The sequence below is a fragment of the Acanthaster planci genome, linkage group LG11, assembly GCF_054643075.1.
Source record: "Acanthaster planci isolate LZ-2023a linkage group LG11, COTS_SCS, whole genome shotgun sequence".
In the NCBI taxonomy this organism is placed as follows: domain Eukaryota; kingdom Metazoa; phylum Echinodermata; class Asteroidea; order Valvatida; family Acanthasteridae; genus Acanthaster; species Acanthaster planci.
This window is the reverse complement of record NC_141787.1, coordinates 11,763,209-11,782,112: the sequence shown is the minus strand read 5'-3', so window position 1 is coordinate 11,782,112 and position 18,904 is coordinate 11,763,209. Positions and strand designations below refer to the sequence as shown.

The following is an 18,904-nucleotide window of genomic DNA, read 5'->3' as shown; positions in this document are numbered from 1 at the left end:
TAAAGTGGAACAGCCCATGTCCTGCTTTTGTGTTTTATGCAGGTGTTTGTACACCCGTTTATTAGTTGTACGCACTTTCTTCCTACATGCCCGTTGGCCCTAACGTGGGTAACCGGGGTGCTGGTGCATACAAATAACATGACTCCCATGGAGAACTGACTCGGCACTGTTGACTGGATCCGCCTGACTGACATCATGATGGCCAAGGTAGGCTTTGATTATTTGACGACTGTTCTTTTATCTTTTTTTTTTTTGGTAAGTTTTTTGATCCCATACAAAACTTAATGCTGGGTACCGGTAGTGTTAAGGCATTAGGCGCCTACCTATAAGTAAAACTGCAGCCAAGTATTAAAATGAATTGAATGTCAAAATGGCAAAGAATTAATAATATGCAGCTGTGCAGACAGTAACATATGTAGCAGACCTTAACTTTTCTTTTTACGAAGGGCTATAGTTACTACAGTAACCATATTGTGACCTCCGAGTTTTCAAGTTACGCCATTGCAGAAGCATTTATCTTTGCCAATCTATATGTTTGAAATTCCTCTTGTAGTTGTGCTTGTGGTATTTCAATAAATCGATACACATGTTGTTATGAGCAAGCTAATCATGAGCAGGTCGGGCCACGCTCTGCATGTCATTTTTTCTTCAATCTGTCTAAACTTTTGTAACTATTACCACCATGTTTCTTTTATTCCAGCTCATTTGTATTTGTAGTTATTCATCAAGTCAATAAGATCAGAAATCAAGAACACCTGTATATGCCTTGGCTATCATAAAAGACTTGGAATGGAAATGCATCTGGATGAAAAAGTGCAAGCTATGTGAATTACATGTACTTTCTTTTTTCCCAGATCTTATAATTGGTTGTAGGGCAGCTGCTTGAATCATGGAGGCTGAATATAACCCCCTCCCCCTTCATTTTGTTATAAGTTTCTTGTTTTTATGATTTTTTCAATTAGCTTTCAGTCATTGTCTTCTGAATGCTCATGGTTACTGTTTCGTGAAGCAAAATTTTAAGTCATCTGTTTCTGTGCTGATTCCAGTAAAGAGAGATGACGGAGGGGTTAAATGTGTCATCTTCACATTCCCCTCCCCGTGGGCAGGGCAGTGAGACGGTGCAGGAGGAGGCCAGCTTTGCAAGCCTGGTGCGAAAGGCCCAGAAACATTGGAGCCACCGTGGCATCATCGAGATCGACAAGCAGCACCGACTCTACAAGATCTCCCGATGCATCCAAATGGGCATACGGGGTTGCATCTCCCCGCATCCCTCCGCTGAGGTACTAAGAGCAGCAAAAGCAATAAGTCTCAACTACAGGGGTTAACTAGTCCCAGTGTCCTCCCCAAATCCCAATAATTCCAAACTTTCAGTTCAGTCCTTACCCTCAGACTGAGATCTTAGCTCATACAAGGAAAAGGTCATTTAGACTTGCCCTACTAGTCTTTTTATATTTTTAGCGAACAGTTGTCAGGATCCCATTTGCACACATTTTTAAGGTTTGTTAAAATTAGAAGTAAAAAATTGTCTTTATTTTGTTTATAGTTGTTCAACATTTTCCCAGATTTTTCAAGAATTCTTATGTCCAAATATTCAAACCTTTTTGGAAAAGCAGGTCCTTTATATTGTAAGTTTAAACTTTTCTGTCCATAAAATGTTTTCTTTTGTTTGTTTTTTTACGTATTGCACTCAGGTAGAAAATATAACTCACCAGGAGGAGGACTATCTCGAAGTCATAACACAAATTCACTTTGAGCAAGATGTCAACAAGGTAACTATCAGAAAAAAAAACTTACGTGTCTTCATTCCATCTTCCCATTTCATATTTTACCAATTTTATTTTGACCGGATTTGACGATAATTCTTATCCAACGTTTTGTTGCAGCAATTTGAATTCCGGTGCTATGCCCCCAAGGTATTTGCCTCCCTCCGTGCCTTGGTGGGAGTAACGGAAGCTGAGTATCTTGAGTCCCTGGCCCCCTCTGGCCCACCCCTCCCCTGTCTGGAGTTCATCACTTCTTCAAAGAGTGGGATGACATTCTTCTTGTGGTGAGCCAAAAAGTTGCAATCGGTCCAAGCGCCTGATGAATGTTTACATGTGTCTTCTAGTACCCAATTTTTGAGACTTTCAAATTCAAAGTCTTCATAACTTTGTTGTTTTATTCAGGGATATTACTTTCCAAAATGAGAAGTATGGAATAGATTTGTCTTGATTTGTGTCTGTAATGCTAAAGGGTGTCAGGAATTGTTTTGTTCTTTGGGTCCCCAGTCAGAAAACAATTCAAAAAATTGTGTTAAATAGTACAGATACTGTTGGAAGCAAAAGAAATGGAATTTTTGCTGAAGAAAGCAAATGTCAGAGCTGAAGTTTCACAGTTTGATCCCTCATTTAATAACCTTGAAAGGTCATGGTTCATGGAAGTTTACGTTCTAAGTTTCCTTTGCAGCTATACAATTTCAAGTGATAAAATATAAGATTAATTATTTGCATTAATATTTAAATCATCTCCATTTACCTTAAATTCATGTCATAATTGGTAATGATTAGCCATAACAAGGCCTTCATCATGAAGACAGAGAAGTCCCAAGATATCGCTTTCTTGAGGAGTCAATTTCTGCACCGTCTCAGTTGTCATTTTCATGACTTCCCTCATTCATTGCTGGTCAAGATTGTCGGCTGTTACTTCATTAAGATGAGTGGCAGTAAAGGGGTAAGTCATTATTTTAAATAGAGAGTTGCTAAAACTTTTTCTGCAAATTGGCTATTATGTGGCTATTATTTTGTTCTGTTTGATTTTCAGTTGGTCTCAAACTTTAAGTTCATGTTATTGACCAAAGTTGAAGTGGAATCAAAGCATTGATTTTTGTTTTGTCAAGGTTCCTGATCCAGTAAGTATTCAGAAATTTGCTCATGTAGAAGCTCAGTTACAATACAAAGTCCTAATTCATTCACAGCAAATGGATTATGACTCAAAGTTCAATAAATTTTGACATAAACTTTATATTTCCTTCCTACAGTTCCTTCATTGAAAGTTTAAACTAATAGACCCTTGTTCAACTCTCTGCCTATATTTTCAGCTGTTCTTCACAGTAATGCAAAGTGTTTTCTACCCAGATGAGAGGATAAGTGAGAGGTAATCTACATCGATTTCTAAACCATAAATATACTTTTGAAAATTTTTGGCTCAAGTCTGCATTTTTTGCTCAAATCTGCACTTTTATGAAAACCGTTTCAGCTTTTTCTTGCTTTTGTAGGCTGCGTTGAAACATGTTGTCAAGTTTCAGATTTTGCTTTGAGGTCACAAACATGTTTCTGGTTGGGGCTGGTGAAAACACACCCCTGCTGATGCTTGTCTTGTTTCTTGTTAGGTTTGACTTGAAGGGTTGCTCTGCCAGTCGCTATGTCCAGCCTCTAGAGGAAGGTAGTAAAGAAGTCATCGTTCTGAAGGACAATAACTTTGATGGCAGAAAGATTAACCTAGGCAAGTCATCTTGCATTTTCTGTATTAGATAAAGAAGTGATGAGCTCACTCAACCCCCCAAAAATTGAAATGATAGGGTTGAACCTGAGATAGGCTTCACTTTCAGCTTTTGCTTATCACAGCTAGGGTACAAAGGAGTTGGCAAGATTCAAGGTTTACTGTATAAGTACATTGGACTTCCTCTGTGTCTTTTCTGAAGGAGTGCAAGCACCCTGGTTCCGCAGGCAAGTCGACATAGACACAAAGTTCCTAGAGGAGCAAGGAATCATGGACTACAGCCTGTTGCTAGGCATTCAGAAGCTACATGCTGACGAGAAGAAGACAGCGGACAAGCTTGCCGATGTAGTGTCCCGAGCTAGAAGGTAGACAAAGTGGAAAATCAGTAGACTGATATTTGGAGTTGGTTTAAGACTTCAGGCCAGTTCTACCTCTGTTTCCTCCTAAAATAAGAGTCATGAAATCAAGGCTCGATTGAGTAAAGCACCCATGCGGCATAGGCCCCATCCACAGGCACCTGTTTAAAGTTTGCCTTACAAGTGTCAGTGGTCTATGGCCTTACTCCACCCAAGGTACAACCAGCAATTTTTTTTTGCGGATTAGCACTGGAGCCTCCCATTTCCTGTTTATGCTAAGCATAATATGAAGCTGCCCCTAAATTGAGAAAACTCAAAATAAAAAAAAACAGAGAAAAAGAGGTGCTGAAACATGTCTTGCATGCATTTGAAGGTTGGAGTTAGTGTTTAATGGCATAATGATACTTTTACAGGCCCCAATCAAAATTGGAACAAACAGCCCACATGAACACTTACACCCAGGAATACCATAATTAAATCATAGATGTCAAAATCAACTTGGTGCACACATGCGGTGAAATCCTCAGTCAAAAGTTGGCAACTGTAGCCTAAATGGTTTTTTCTTTTGTTCAAAATATTTCAGATCAATAAGAGCTGTGTCTGATAGTCCAAGCAGAGTGTGCCCAAACTGTGGTGGCAGATTTCCCACTTGGAACAGAAGATCTAATATCAAGACCCAACGGCCTGCTGCTCCACCAGCCGAAATATCTTCACCCCATGAAACTTACCAGAATGGTGACAACACGGAACGTATGGTTCGGGAAATCCTCGAAATCAACCTGAGCAGTGACAGCCAGCAATACACGAGTCACAGCGGCAAATGTGCGGTAGATGGAGAAGACTGGAGAAAGAATTTTTACTCAAGGTCACAACTCAGTGACAACATTTACGAGCAAGCTCATCAAGACAAGGAAGAGGTTGAAACAGGGGCAGACAAGACTCAAAGAAACGCCCTTCCTGGTATGATAGAGGATGACGGGAGCCAACCAAAGCCAATTAGCAATGCAAAGGAAGAGGGCACCGACAAGTCCAAGCCAACTGGAAAAACCAATCAGACCCACTCTGGAAACATGAGGGCAGCCATGTTGAGCCCACAACAGCAGAACCTTAGCACCACCTACTGCCAGTGTACCGGCCGATTCCAAATTGACAAGTGCACTGAGCGAAACCAGCGACTACTCCCAGACACTATCAACCCTTTGCATATCATTGATGGTGTAGACGATCGATACTATGTTGGAATCATTGACGTCCTGACACAGTACGGCATACGGAAGAAGATGGAGTACCTGTACAAGTGTTTGCGGTACCCAACTGAAACTTTTTCGACCGTGAAACCTGAACACTATGCCCAGCGTTTCAGAGAATTATGCTGTGCAAAAACTGAATAGAAAACTATTCCTGGAAATAGCTTCATCACACAGAAATTACGTGTGATAATCTGCTTTTTACACATTCATAAGTCTATAAGCTAATTGTAGGAATCATGTAAGAGGGCTTTTTGGCATATAAAATCAGTAACTTTAAATGAACAGGCATGCTAAAGCTGCACATGAGACTGGACTTTATCCATTGACTATCATGAGGGACAATGCAGCGCATAGACCTCTCTCATAGGGAAGCCATCTTTCTATTCTACCATTCAAAAGCAATGTAACCAAACTGAGGCTGGAAGGAAAATTAGTTTGTTCCCTTATATTAGTATGTGAACTTATATTGTTATTACCAAAGAGGCTGTAGGTGACAAGACAAACATGGCAGCATCATGATAAAGGTCTAGAGAAGGTAACAACTGTCATCAGAGCATCAGGCAAAATGTGATACCGGCTCTAGAAAAATGGGTAATAAGTAGAGAGATACAGGTTATGAGTTTTTGATATGGCTGGATTCTGTACATCAAAAGCTACAGTTGATATATGAATGACCCTGTAGTGCGCTGCATTCCGGAGATATATACAGTAGACATTTGTATATCCACATTTTCAGATTCAATAAAAAAACATTTTGAGAAAAAGCTCATGAACTGTAGTGCTTGGAAACACAATGCTATAAAAGATTTCTTACTGAATGATCAATTTTTTTATCTTTATTCATCAGTATCCATGTTTGTAGTCACAAATACTGAAAATATATTATAGAAAGGATTAATAAGGAAAAAACAAAATCTCCTTTTTGAAGGAATTTTGCCCTCTCCGAATGGAACAGGCCATTACGTGTTTTGATATTGCACGACTTATAACCCTTTTTTGCAGAGCGCGTCACATATTCACCTGTGAGAGCAGTTCAGATTTTCAAGTAGATGTACATTTTCAACCATTTGGTTAAGGTGTTTTAATGTCTTTGTAGCTCAATTTGCAGGTGTGCAGTGTTCGTGCAGATGTGGGTGCAAAATGAAAAACAAATGTTTGACAGGCAACTGATCACCATCACCATGAAACTAAGCTCTGTGTTTTGAAGTGGTGGATATTATTTTGGGATTTTACAAGCAGTGCCAGTGTTCAGCTGGTTCTGTTAAGACTTCGGATTCTCAGAACCAGATGGTAAAGAGAGATCCGTGTATGTTCTTTCACCACAGACTTATTGCTTGCAAGAGTTATTGATTTAAGAAATTCTGTTTTCACTTTTACATGAAACATGAGCAGAGCTTCGCATTCTTGTTTTGTGTTTGTTTTTTGTAACAGTTGCAATGTGTCTTGTTTCAATGATTACGCGAAGTAAGGAGATTATCGTTGCAGTGACTAAATAAGCTGGTGTTTACAATAAGCCTTTTGTGAGTTAAATTTGAATAAAATCTGGTAAACTGAGTTGTTTAAATTCACATGAACATAACAATTTGAATGCTCCTTACTTAAGACATTGTTGCTACACCTCATCATTCGGGGCAAGCTTTTCCTTAGTTACATAACTACATGTCTTGTTTCAGTGGATAAGAAGGGCACCAAGGAACCAGTCCCTTCCAGAGATGGTGGTTGCTATGTAAAAGCTTGCCCGGAATCACAAGGTACAGCAACAGTGTCTTTAGGCTGGGAATTCAAATTGTGTTTCAGTAGAATCAGATTACTCAGTTTACCAGATTTTATTCAAATTTAACTCGCAAAAGGTTTATTTCTATGAAGTTCTGAATGTTTGCAGAAATCCAAGGCACATTTGTTTTGCAAATGTATAAAGATATAGTATATGAAATGATGGACGAAGTATCAATCAACTCATGTTTAATAGCACTTCAGAAACGTATGTTTGCAATTTGTGATAACGCGTTATATAACCTGAAAGAAAGATATTGTAGGGCATTTTAATATTTATTACATAGGTCTATGTCCATGCAACAAGTGAGACTTTCATTGAAGACAATGCGAATGACCCTGGGGTCGTGTTGTGTCAATTCAAACTTTCCATATGACCCAACTCAGATTTGGCTGAAAAAAATCCTCAAAATTCCTTGGAACACTTTTTGAAAGTTTGAGGTAAATGCAAAAAAAGGATAGCTTTACCTGAACAAGTACCTCCTGCTGGATTTCTTCACCTGATGCTTTTCTTGTTTTGCTTTGGATGCAGGCTCTGTATATTTAGGCAAATAATGATAAATTAATCACCTCAATTTCTACCCTCTCAAATCTCCCTTTTTTGTGTGTGTTTATTGCTTAGAGTGTCCATGAAATTAGGAGTAGGCTGCAAAAATTCTGTTGTCCTGATGTATATCAATTTGATACATTTTATTCTTTTGTTTTCAAATCGTGACTTTTGGAGGAAAAAGGGATTTCTTTTTCTATTTTTACAAGGGATAAGGAGTGAGCAAGGTTTGAAATAAATCTCCTAAAATTTTCACAGAAAATGAAAGGAAATACTGAAGTATGATTCCATTTATTTCTTGGTATTCTTGCGTGCCTCTTGCACATTTTATTCAATCTATAAACTCAAGCCAAACATTAATACAAGGTTCTCAAATCAAAAGACAGGAACGTGCATAATACAAGGAGTTTAAGTACTATTAATTTGGAGTTAACACAGCCATAAGATGAGGTGTTTTGGTCTTAAGACCATGTTTGCTTTACTACACAACGCTGTACCTTGGAAATGTTTAAGTAACAAAGCAATTTTTCTCCATTCCTCTTGAATGGCACAAATGAAGAAGTAACTACATAATGCAAATGCCTATACATTGCATACTTAATAGGAAAAAAATCACCAGTAATGCCTCCATCGAATGCCCTGTAAAAACAAACCTGGGGACCCCAGCGACAAACTTCTTTCAAGTTTGAGCCAATGATCGACCATTATCTGCTTTCTGCCCGTGTTTTCAAATCTCTTTCATCAGTAAACACATTCTTCAGGATCTTACACACCGTCTCAGAGAGCTGGCTGGATTCCCCAACTCTCCAAACTTTCTTGCCCAGTTAAAGTTCACTTGATAAGGGCACCTAATTTAAAACAGCCATTACAAAATGTTTGTTTTCATTGGTGCCCTACCAGACAAAATGCTCGGTGGAGACTCTCAAGGAGTTCACTTCCCTCGGCAGCGATTTCCCCAAATTCAACAAAATGGCTTGGAAAATCACGCTGAACCTTGGCATTAAAAGCAGTTATTGATAAAGGACAGCAATTAACAAACTCCAGAGGGAAAGAAACAAATTCTTGGAGACAGGTACTGTAATTATATATGATACATGTACCTGGCTTTAAAGCACAAATAAAGTCTGAAACCAACACACAAGGACCTTGAACTAACCACCTAAATTTGACAAATTATATGTTTTGTTTAGAACAAAGCCAGTTTAATAAACCAACTGGGCCACTGTCCTTGAGAACATATGCAAATATTACATTTTAACGACTCAAATTAAAATGAAAATATGCATTACTTTACAGCTCATTTCATCTGGGTCACAGCAGAAATGTTTAGTGACCCCTTACCTTCCCACCCCTCACCTTTGTGCATGTGAGTTGCAAAAACAAAATTAACAGGTCCTGACACACTTGTACACAAAAAAAACCCAATTAAGTACACAATCAGATGAGTCTGCTGTTGCCTCAAAACAAAAATAGTCAATTCAAAACAATTACACTCTACAATATATAAACAAAATAGGCAGTGCTTTCATATTGCTAACTTACTAAGATAGCTGTCTGGAGAAACTGTACCCACACAATTAAGTGCAGTTATACACAACTTTCTAACAGAAAAAATAATAATTATTAGCTTTTGTATCAAGTCTACACTTTCCATTACATAAAAACTAATACAACATAAATCTTCTGTTGGCAGTGCTGAAACATGAGGTTATCTCACGGAGCTGAGACAAGAAGGTTGATTGCCAGCTCAATTTTTGATTATCAACTGCTGTCTTGCTGATGGATACCAGCAAGTTTCCCAGTTGTCTTCTCAGTTGTCCTTTCATCTGTCACCACCTGATACTTTGTACTTATAACATTTGGCTTGATTCAGACAATCGATTTCACAGCTCTCTGAAATTAACCCCGATCACATAAATCAAAATGAATTAAGCAATTGATAGGAAAATCAAATAGGGGAGGGACTTTCATAAAAGACTTCATAAATTTTAAGAAAGTTAGACTGTACCTTGCAACCTTTCCTTTTCCTTACATTTCTCTACAGCTGTGAATTTCAAGGTTTTATCACTCTAATAAGGGAAAACAATCTTGCATCTAACTCGATTCTCCATTCAAAAACCATGTCAATTTCAACTTTCTTTTGACTATTGATGCACTTTTTTGGATATTAACAGCAATCAAGGTCTTCGAAATTTAGCAGCAAGTTACAGGCTAAAATTAGCGACGGAATCGAAGCAAGACTAGCCACAACACAGAGAAAGACAAAAACCTATCCAAACAGCACATTCAATCAGTACTGACTGCTTCAATACTGGTCAAAATGATTGCTCATTCTTTGTACCCAATTTCCATGCACTAAAACAACTGCTCGGCCTTTGAAATGTCAACCCCAGAGTACTGTGTCAGCCTTGAGAACAAACGTTTGTTAAGATAACCGACAGGCATTTGGGTCGTGATGGGCAAACTTTCGATCAGGACTTCTGAAGGTGTACAATTCAAGGTGCACTGTTTGCAATCTCAAACACCTTTCTCACTTCAAAAACAATACTCTTTACAAAACCTTTGAATATAACTTAAGGCATATGAATACAATTACTGACGGCTGGTTTGGAATTTATTTACAGAGAAAAGTACATACATATGTCTCTGCCACACCAGAGATGTCATTAAGTGTTTTAATACAATATGTTACACAAAATATATATATATATAAAAGGTGCTTTAATTTCTTTTGTTATATTAAGATTCTACTTGGATTACCACCACTAACCCCAATATCAAAAATAATCCTACGTAAAATTGTGTTTTACTGTTTAAATTTTAATCTTCTACGAGTAAACGGTTCAGATTGTTGTGTTCAGTTGTTAGAAAGGGTTTGGTCCAACAATGAAGCGATTTTATCAACTAGTCTTTGTTTCAGAAACACACATCATGTCAATGTTTTTAAGCAGTGAACATTTTAAGGAATGATTTGATAAGTCAAAAATCACTACCTCTTTATGAATGCTTGAAGGTATTTTTGCATTCAAGGTATTTAAAACAGAAAGATGAAGGGCTTTTTGGCTTTACATGTCACTCAGTGGAACTCTTAAGAATTTCAATATTCACAATTTAAAACAGTACTTACAAGTTGGAATTTCAATCAGAGAAAAAAACTTGGCATGAAAACAAAGACTGTGTGAACCAGCACAGAGGTAAAAAGAGTTAGACTGTTAAAAAGGCTGGGATGACATTTTTTGCTCATATTCACAGAATCTGAGTTCTAAGTTCTTTCAGTAGCTTGTAAAACATGTCAGAACTACATGTGCTGTTTGCCACAACTTGCCACAGAAGAGTTTGAGTAAAAGCAAATATGACACAAAGTACTGTCGAAAAAACTTTGACATATATTCAAATGGCCAAATGACATTTCCATTATTGTGGAATACAAATATGCAGCATTCCCTCTATGTACATGCACATGATATATACACACACGGTATTCACACCCACTCATATGTAGGCCTGTACTGTAGGGTTATACTGCATTTGTAAGGAGTCTTGGATATGGCCATTCGTCACCGGGCCAGGGGGGCTGGAAATACCTTCCGAACCTGACCAGTCTGAGTGGGCTGACGAATGAGGGGAGGAGCTGGACCACTGGCCGGGGGACTCCGGCGACGGTGTCAGATACTGTTCCGGAAACACTGCTGACAGGTGTGGGGTGCTGTCTGCACAGGGTGAACCGCCCTGACTGTGTTGGGAGGGCGGGGTCGGGTACTTGTCCGACATGATGCTGACCACCGACGGATTGGGCAGCTGAGTCTGGATGATGTGGTTGTGGTGTGGCTGCGCTTGTTTGCGCAGGTTCGGCTGCGAGCGTTCGTGGCCCCTGTGGATGGGCGACTTGGCGTGCCTGGCATTCATATGCACGTCGCCATTGCTGTACTGTGAGGGGTGCCTCGGCATGTGATGGTTGTGGTGCGGGAGATGGGTGACATGCGGGTGCTGGTTGGGGTAGCCCTTGGTCGGGGATAACGTGTACGGAGCTGCAGGAGAACTGGAAACAGACACAGCAGCAGCTGCGATGTCATTCGCCATGGAGTGCTGCAAGAGAGGAGGTAGACTGGGAGGTGATGCACACGCCCCTTGTTGCTGCTGCTGTTGTGACACCATACCCTGTTGCTCTCTGAGTCTATGATTCTGCTGCGAGTGTGGATGGCTGGCTGTACTACCCCACTGATGCTCTGATGGGCAAGACACTGCAATGGCACCTGCCCCAATGTCAGACCCAATTTCTCCATTGGGCACAACAGTCTTCAGGTTGATGCTCTGCATGCTGTGGCTGAGGTGAGCATTGCCATTCATCGCTGTGGCCTCCTCCACATACCGCGGCACCTGGTGGATACCGTTGTGCATTCCGCTGGGTATGTTGTGGTAGTCCACCATCGCCGAGGTCTGGCTCGTGTACACCGGGAACGGCGGAGAAGTCCTTTCGAAACCGCGCGGCGACTCCAGTGATCCCGCCGGCGAAAGCGAGGCCGTGGTGGGCGCATCTGTTGAGTTGCGCTTCTTCCTCGAGCGTGACTTCTTGTCGGCCTTCTCACCAGCGTGTGACGCGATGTCACCATTGGCAGCATGCTGCTGTCCTGCTGACTTGGACCGCGAGGCTTTCTTCTTGGCACTGGGCTTGGAGCCCAGGTGGCCGTAGCCATTGACCATTCCCATGTCCCCATTGGCCAGGCTGGCCGGGCTGGAGACGGTTGGCGATGTGGCACTGGGACTCAAAACCACCTTGTACGTGTCCAGTAATTTCAGGACATCTCTGTGGCGGTTCTCGTTGACCTTGTCGCGAGGTGATTGGTCGAGATGGTCCGTGATCTCACGGTTCGCATAATGATCTAGGAGGGTTCGCACTGTCTCCACGTGACCCTCTTTGCAGGCAAGGAATAGCGGAGTTTGCTCCTGTAAACAAAGGGTACATAAAGCATTGTCACATCATTATCTACACAACGTCCGCGCAGTACAACGAAAAATGCCTGATGATTACAAGCACTGACACGAGACTCAAATAACAACTACAAACTTACAATTACCCTTTCCAAATGGAGAACAAAGTCCATACGACATGCTCTCAAACAGAGCCAACACATTTTCAAGTGGCTCATCAAATGCTGTTCATCAGCATAATCATAACCAAAGCTCTTGATCCATCTACAGGTCAACTTCTAATAGCTCATTTTCAGAGTTGCAGTGAAGTCCGTCACAAGTCCATCACCAAAGTCACACGCTATTCTATTAAGTTTTGACAGAAGCAGTCCTGTGTATAAATATTGGTGACGATCTTGCCAACGACTTGCGACCAACTTATGATGGACCCGAATATGACTGTGGGTTTTCCGCTGCTTCAGTTCCCTTATGACACTTCCTGCCGCCCATTTAACAGAGACAATCTGTTCCAAACTGCTTACTGTTGCCTCAGAGTTGTGGTAATTTCAAGTACAGACGCCAGTCTCGAGTGAGACTCTGCTGAGTGAAGAGTCATTATCCACGGCTCTTCTTTCCCCTCCCCCCCTCCCTCTTCACAGCTGACACTACCTCAAGTTTCCCATCACTGACCTTGTTGTCCTGTATGTCTTTGTTAGCCTTCCTCTCAAGCAGCAGTTTCACCATGTCCACATAGTTCACCTGGGACGCCCAATGCAGTGCCGATTTGCCTGAAATGGTCAGAATGCAAGTCTAAACGACGGGACGTACAAGAACATTTTATCAACAAAGCCGCTTGTCTTCATCCACGCCCCGAAAAAAAGGAACTAAAGCTCTTCAATTTTGAGGGCTTTCTTGCCTTGAAATATTTTAAACCTGAGGAGAATGTTACCTCAGGCAAGTTTTGAAAATGCTGTCTTGTTCAGGCACAATATGGTATCCAGAACACAACTGTATAATGGTAAGTTAACTTTACATATTACCAATATACTGAAATAAGAGGGATGATCTTGTCTACTTTATTAATAATTCCGCTAAGCACTAATGGGCAATGATAAAGGGTAAGTTACCAGAGAAGCCTCTTTACTTTCAATCACGTCATATCTATTCTTATTCAATCATTGGGGAAGGATGTTAACTTGAACAAGGGGTAGTACGAGGTATTACCATGACATACCCACAAAACACGGCTAGACCAAGGTGAACCTCGAGGAAAAACCTCCGGTTCACCTCTTGTTTCATGTTGCATTCTTCCCAAACTGGGCTGAAGTATGCTAATTTCAAAAAAATCCATCTTCGGAGCACTGTGCGCCGCACTCAACTCAACATGAGAATGTGCAAATGTGATTTTGTTGACTTTGAGCACCCCGTGAGTGACGCTCAACCCTCTGACCCACCTTCGTTGTCGGCCGCATTGACGTCGGCGTTGGCCACGATGAGCTCCTGTATCATGTCAATGTTGACCTGCAGTCTGGCTGCCATCATCATGGGGGTGATTCCGCGGTTGTCCTTGGCATCTACGTTGGTGGCGCGGTGCATGATCAGGATCTGCCACAGAGATGGAAAGAGAAAAGAGCAGCCCATCAAATTCTACCCTTGCATGATGTTGATTTCCATGACTTTTTCACAATCATTTTTTCTTCTAACGACAGGATGCCAGGACACCCTATTTTTCCCTCAATGTTTCCATGACGTTTTCATGACTTTCCAAGTCACAACTTTTCCGGTAGCTTTTTTTTCAGAATCTTCGGTGACCATGGGCTCCCTGAGAACCAGTTGCAAGGAATACACACAATAAGGTGTCTCTGCCGGAATCTTTTGTTCTCAGCCACAAATGTATTTCCTGTACTCCGCACATTTCTGCGTTTGGCGTATCTATGAGAAAAAGATGGACCCGACCGTCACTGTGGACACTGCCATCCAAGGGCAAGGTTGAGAGATGACTAGAGTGAACCACTGTTCCACAAACGTTTTCTAATTGATGGATGTGTCGGACCAGTCAGTCATTTGGAACTAGGCCCCAGGTATGGTTACACAACTGGCTACTGACAGCAAATTTAATTTAGAAGTATGCTGGGAACTGTCCACATAAAAGCAATTGTACAAGATGTCATTGGCCACGAATGGGGTGAGAGTTGCAACCAACAGCAAGTTGTGAGTGATGATGAAATGGCCAAACTGTGGTTCGTGCCCCATCGTGCCCCACACTGATAGACACTCACCCTAAAGACGTCAATGGCGTCTGAGCCCACGGCCGTATGTAACGGTGTCCGGCCCGAGTGGTCCTCGGCGTTGGCGTTGGCCCCATGCTCCAGCAGCTTCTTGGCAGCCGCCGGGTGGGCCCAGCGGGCTGCCAGGTGCAGGGCCGTCTCCCCCTGACTGTCGCTCTGGGCGTTGACCTTGGCCCCATGCGTGATCAACTCCTCAATGGTGTTAGCCGAGCTTTCTTCCCCGTCGCTGTCCCGGTCGTTGCAGCTGATGACGGCAAACATGAGCGGCGTCATCCCATCTAAGGGAGCAGGTAAAACAGTCAAGACCAAGGAACAGTGAATTCCAAGGAACAGCAGACAATGTTGAGTGATCAACAAAATAATTCACAAACTTAGACACCAACTTACTTTCAAGACAGATTACAACAGAAAAGTCTAAAAGCTACCTATTGGTCAGCTCCACTTGTTTTCAACTCTTTAACCAGGCTCCGAATGGGAGAGCGGAATGCAATTCTCCACTAGATCCAGGATGATGAGGATAACTCTTCCTTGCTGCATGTGACCTCCAACCTACCTTGTCCTGGGTCATCCACCTCTGTCTCCCTGATGTTTTGGGGTGGTGTCAGTGTCAGGTGGGAGCTGTTGTTCCACCGTTGGTCTTCGCTTTCTGCAAAGTCGGTGAGAGTTGTGGTTGCAGCAGAGGGCGGACTGAGCCGTCTGGTTGCCTGCAGCTAAAAGAGGAATAACACACCAAAGAGAATGGAAAAATTGAGAGTGCCGTTTCGGGCTGTGCAACAACTTCTAAGAGAGATGAATTTCTACTGGCTCTTAAACGACAAGAAGCCTAATAAGGTTTGAATTCAAGTGATAAACGCAAACATCTTAAATCATTCACACTGTCATGCAGTTGTAAATGGTACATTTAGGCTTAGCTTTGGGTGGGTCCACTTACTAATGACAAATTTGGCTATAGCTTTAAAGCCTTCTGAACAAGTATCAGGGAAAAGGGTTTAATTGGCTCGTACTAGCCTTGCCTCACTTACCCTTGGTCGGTCGTTCATGGGTTGGCACCGAGCCTGGGACCGTTCCCAGTCGAGAGCCTCATGTGCATCACCCTCGCTGCTCTCAGTGGTGGTTACCCCCGAGATGCTCAGCATGATCTGGCCGTCCGCCAAGCCCACCGGCGGCTCCTCCTGGCCCTGGGGTCCATGGCGCTGGGCCGACGCACGGCTGCCCGCACTTGTCTTGCGCCACTTACCCTCAGGGAACCAGATGCTGCCCGAGCGCAGGCGCTTGCGGACAATGACCACCAAGGCAATCAGGACCATGGCCACTATGACAACTACAGCTGGAACGATCTGCTCCATGTTGCCCCCGGCAGGCTTGTCGGGCTCACCTGTTCATGGGGTCAAAGGGTAAAGGTAAGATCGTATTCCCTCACAGCCTAGGCTTCATCCAAAAGTCTTGTCAGCAATCAGTAGTACCATGTATGTCTCGGGGAGAAGGCCACAACCATACTAGGGACGGGGTTCATAAGAAAGTCACATCTACAAGACTTTCGTACACGGTCAACCACCCAGAAAAACCTCTGAAGTTTGTGCATTTTCCTCTGGGAGGAAAGCAGCCAAACCGTTCAAACAAAAATGATTAACTAGACAAGGATATATTATGTAGACAATCAGATCAGAGCCCATAGGATTCCAAGTACATCTATGCGTGGATTATACTTACTGCCAACTCCATAAATCGGGAAGTCAATTTCTCCTTTGGAGGCAGCAGCTCCCAACAACTTGGCTGCATCACCAGCATCCTGGATGCAGGTGTTACTATCACTCAAACAGCCGCGATTGTCAATGCGAAGATATGTCTTGGACCTGGAAGAAGCAATGAATCGGTTCTCATTGATCTGTATGGATTTGCTCCTACCGGGGTTTCACTTTGGAGGGAAACTATCCCTCACACATTAAAAACAAACAGTGGAGTAACTATACAAGCTTTATGTCCATTCTGTGAGTGAGATCCCCAATCTTAATTGCTACTCACCCGTAGAGTGTCCCCGCTCTCCGACGTCTGCTCAGGACGACCTCCCCGTTCCCAGTCACCGTCAAGTACACCTGGCGCTTAAAGCGGAAGAAGATGCCCAGGTCGTCACCACCCTGGCCCGACTGCCAGGGTTCGATGCGGTTTTCGCCATTCTCGTCCTTCAGGAAGACCACCACGGAGCGCAACACATGGCCAATCTCCCTCAAGAACGCCTTGCTGACGTTGGCTGAGCGCATGTCCTCCACGGGGACAAGCACGATGATGATCAGCACCCCCTTGGCGAACATGGGCAGCCGGTCATCACAGTCCAGGCCGTCGAGCATGCACTCCGCCGTGTTGCAGCCACCGTCACAGGCATCGTTGGCGTAATTCTCATGGCAGTAGGCATCGTAGACAGGGCTGGAGGGGGGGCAATTGATTGAGATAATAGTCTGGTCATGCTCACTCACAAGTCAAAACACCAGCCTACAGCAACCTACTTCAAACTGACCAAGTTCAGTTAACTTAAAGACTACAACAGTTGTAAAACAGACATTAATAGACAGCACTGGACATATGATTTGAGATTTCTGGGATCACTTTTCACAAACAAAAGTCTCTGGAAATAACACCCTTTTTGATGAATTATCAATGGAGTCTCCTTTGCTTCAGGAAGACTGCACAGAAGATGACACAGCAAACTACCAAGTTCAAGATACCAAGTCAGACAAAGGGACAAAGCAAGACTCAAGTATGGTGGAACACATTGCTATAGCAGACAGGAGGCAGCTTAAAAAAACCCTGACCAAGCCCCCACCAATCACTCAGATACGTATCCAATCAAGCCCAAGAAATGGGAGTCAAATGCCAGTGACGGAAATTGCTGGATTCACATCGCAAAATGTGATACATTTTGTGCAAAAAGTGAGGCAAACCTAACACTGATGTGCAATTTTTGCAAATGGAAATTTCTTTTTAACCACTACCAGCCGGGGACTTCGGGATTGGAGCCGTATGGTTTATATGTGTGGCCGGGGTCTCCGAACTCGGACAAAGGAAACAGGGCCCTGTAACAAAAGACCGTACTCCGAACAAAAGACCAGGCTGCTGGGCATGACCGGCATTTTTCACTCTCAAAAGTGGTGACAATCCAGCGTTATTTTGAAACCGTATACCACGGTTTGGGGTATTTAGAGCAAGCGGATTACCACCGGGGACAAAAGCTCTCCACCACCGCAGCGATGAGCCACACAGCACCGCTGCATGCTAATCTGGCCCCTATTGAAAAGAGGTCAGCAGTGCACTGAGCCAGGTTCGTGAACAAAAGACAGCTGTATAACACCGCACAATCTGGGCTCTGTTTACAAGGATGCAGGCCTGGCTGAAATATTCGGGCGTCAATGAAGGTCACCTGTCAACTTAGAGTAGTGCCTGAAGATTACTCCGTGCGGCTATAAACGACGGTTAAATGGAATGATGAATTGTTGAAGGATTTTGAAAACGGAAAAAATGATAGTAATGCCGGCCCAGCATCCTCAACGTTGAAAAATGCCCCGGTCCGAAGTGGTTAAATCATGCATGCGGCGAGCTCGCGGCGCGGATCAGAAACCAGCCCCGCCGGCCCCACACTAGCGATAGCGGCTTCACTTCTTGTTGCTTTTCTTGTTTAATATTTTCAAAATGTTGAAGTCACCAACCGATCTAGGCCAAATGTAGAACATCTTAGGAGCTAAAATGGCAAGTACGGACTTGACGACAGTGGGTTTTTGTTTATTTTCCCCTTGATTCTGTAAAAATTGTTTCTCCACCCAATTTTTGGCCAGAGCCATAACCAACCACCATGCTACACCATACCTGTGTGTTGTTTCATAATTTAGCCTTCGTGTACAGATATCAGTGGATATTAAAACTGTACACCATGGTATAATGGTACTGAATTAGGCCCATTTATTTTTTTGCTGGTCAATTTCATCATAATGCTACTCAAATGGCACTATGATTAGCAAATTTGTTAATCAACTCTATTTTCTTATTTCCATCGCTGAATACATACTTGCATTCGGGCAGCCTTCCCTCGCAGTCAAAGCCATCATAGATGCACTCCCTGTTGTTGCAGATCTCATCACACTCCCCGTTACCATAAAGCTCCCAGCATCTGGTGGTGCTGACGGTGCAGTTGATCCAAGGGTCGATGCCGTAGGTGCAATCCATGCCATCCCAGTCGCAGCCGCGATTATTGCACTCCGCCTGGAGAGGATGGTATGGAGGGGGGGGAGACCAGGAGTTTTAGCAGAGTCTTGGAAC

At 42.9% G+C, this 18,904-nt stretch overlaps 2 protein-coding genes across 3 annotated transcripts in view; one reads left to right on the top strand and one right to left on the bottom strand.

Moving 5' to 3' along the window:
- The first annotated feature begins 55 nt into the window (after positions 1–55).
- pip5kl1 (phosphatidylinositol-4-phosphate 5-kinase like 1) lies at positions 56–7,675 on the top strand. Of its 2 annotated transcripts, none has more exons than XM_022245372.2 (9): positions 56–207; positions 1,047–1,280; positions 1,692–1,769; positions 1,884–2,047; positions 2,547–2,709; positions 3,077–3,132; positions 3,368–3,480; positions 3,680–3,842; positions 4,417–7,675. In XM_022245372.2, exons 2-9 carry the CDS (start codon positions 1,056–1,058, stop codon positions 5,222–5,224), a joined length of 1,770 nt encoding a protein of 589 aa, XP_022101064.2. In that variant the 5' UTR covers positions 56–207; positions 1,047–1,055; the 3' UTR covers positions 5,225–7,675. The 2 variants fall into 2 exon arrangements, with proteins under 2 accessions (XP_022101064.2, XP_022101065.2); XM_022245373.2 differs by having other exon boundaries at positions 58–207; positions 1,107–1,280.
- Positions 7,676–7,693: 18 nt separating this feature from the next.
- Positions 7,694–18,904, bottom strand: part of LOC110984788 (uncharacterized) — a 63,164-nt gene continuing 51,953 nt past the window's right edge. The window contains 9 exon segments of the mRNA XM_022245284.2: positions 7,694–12,347; positions 13,002–13,099; positions 13,766–13,916; positions 14,591–14,877; positions 15,153–15,309; positions 15,622–15,974; positions 16,310–16,452; positions 16,622–17,020; positions 18,654–18,847. Of these exon segments, the coding sequence (XP_022100976.2) occupies positions 10,896–12,347; positions 13,002–13,099; positions 13,766–13,916; positions 14,591–14,877; positions 15,153–15,309; positions 15,622–15,974; positions 16,310–16,452; positions 16,622–17,020; positions 18,654–18,847 (3,234 nt within the window). The 3' untranslated portion in view covers positions 7,694–10,895.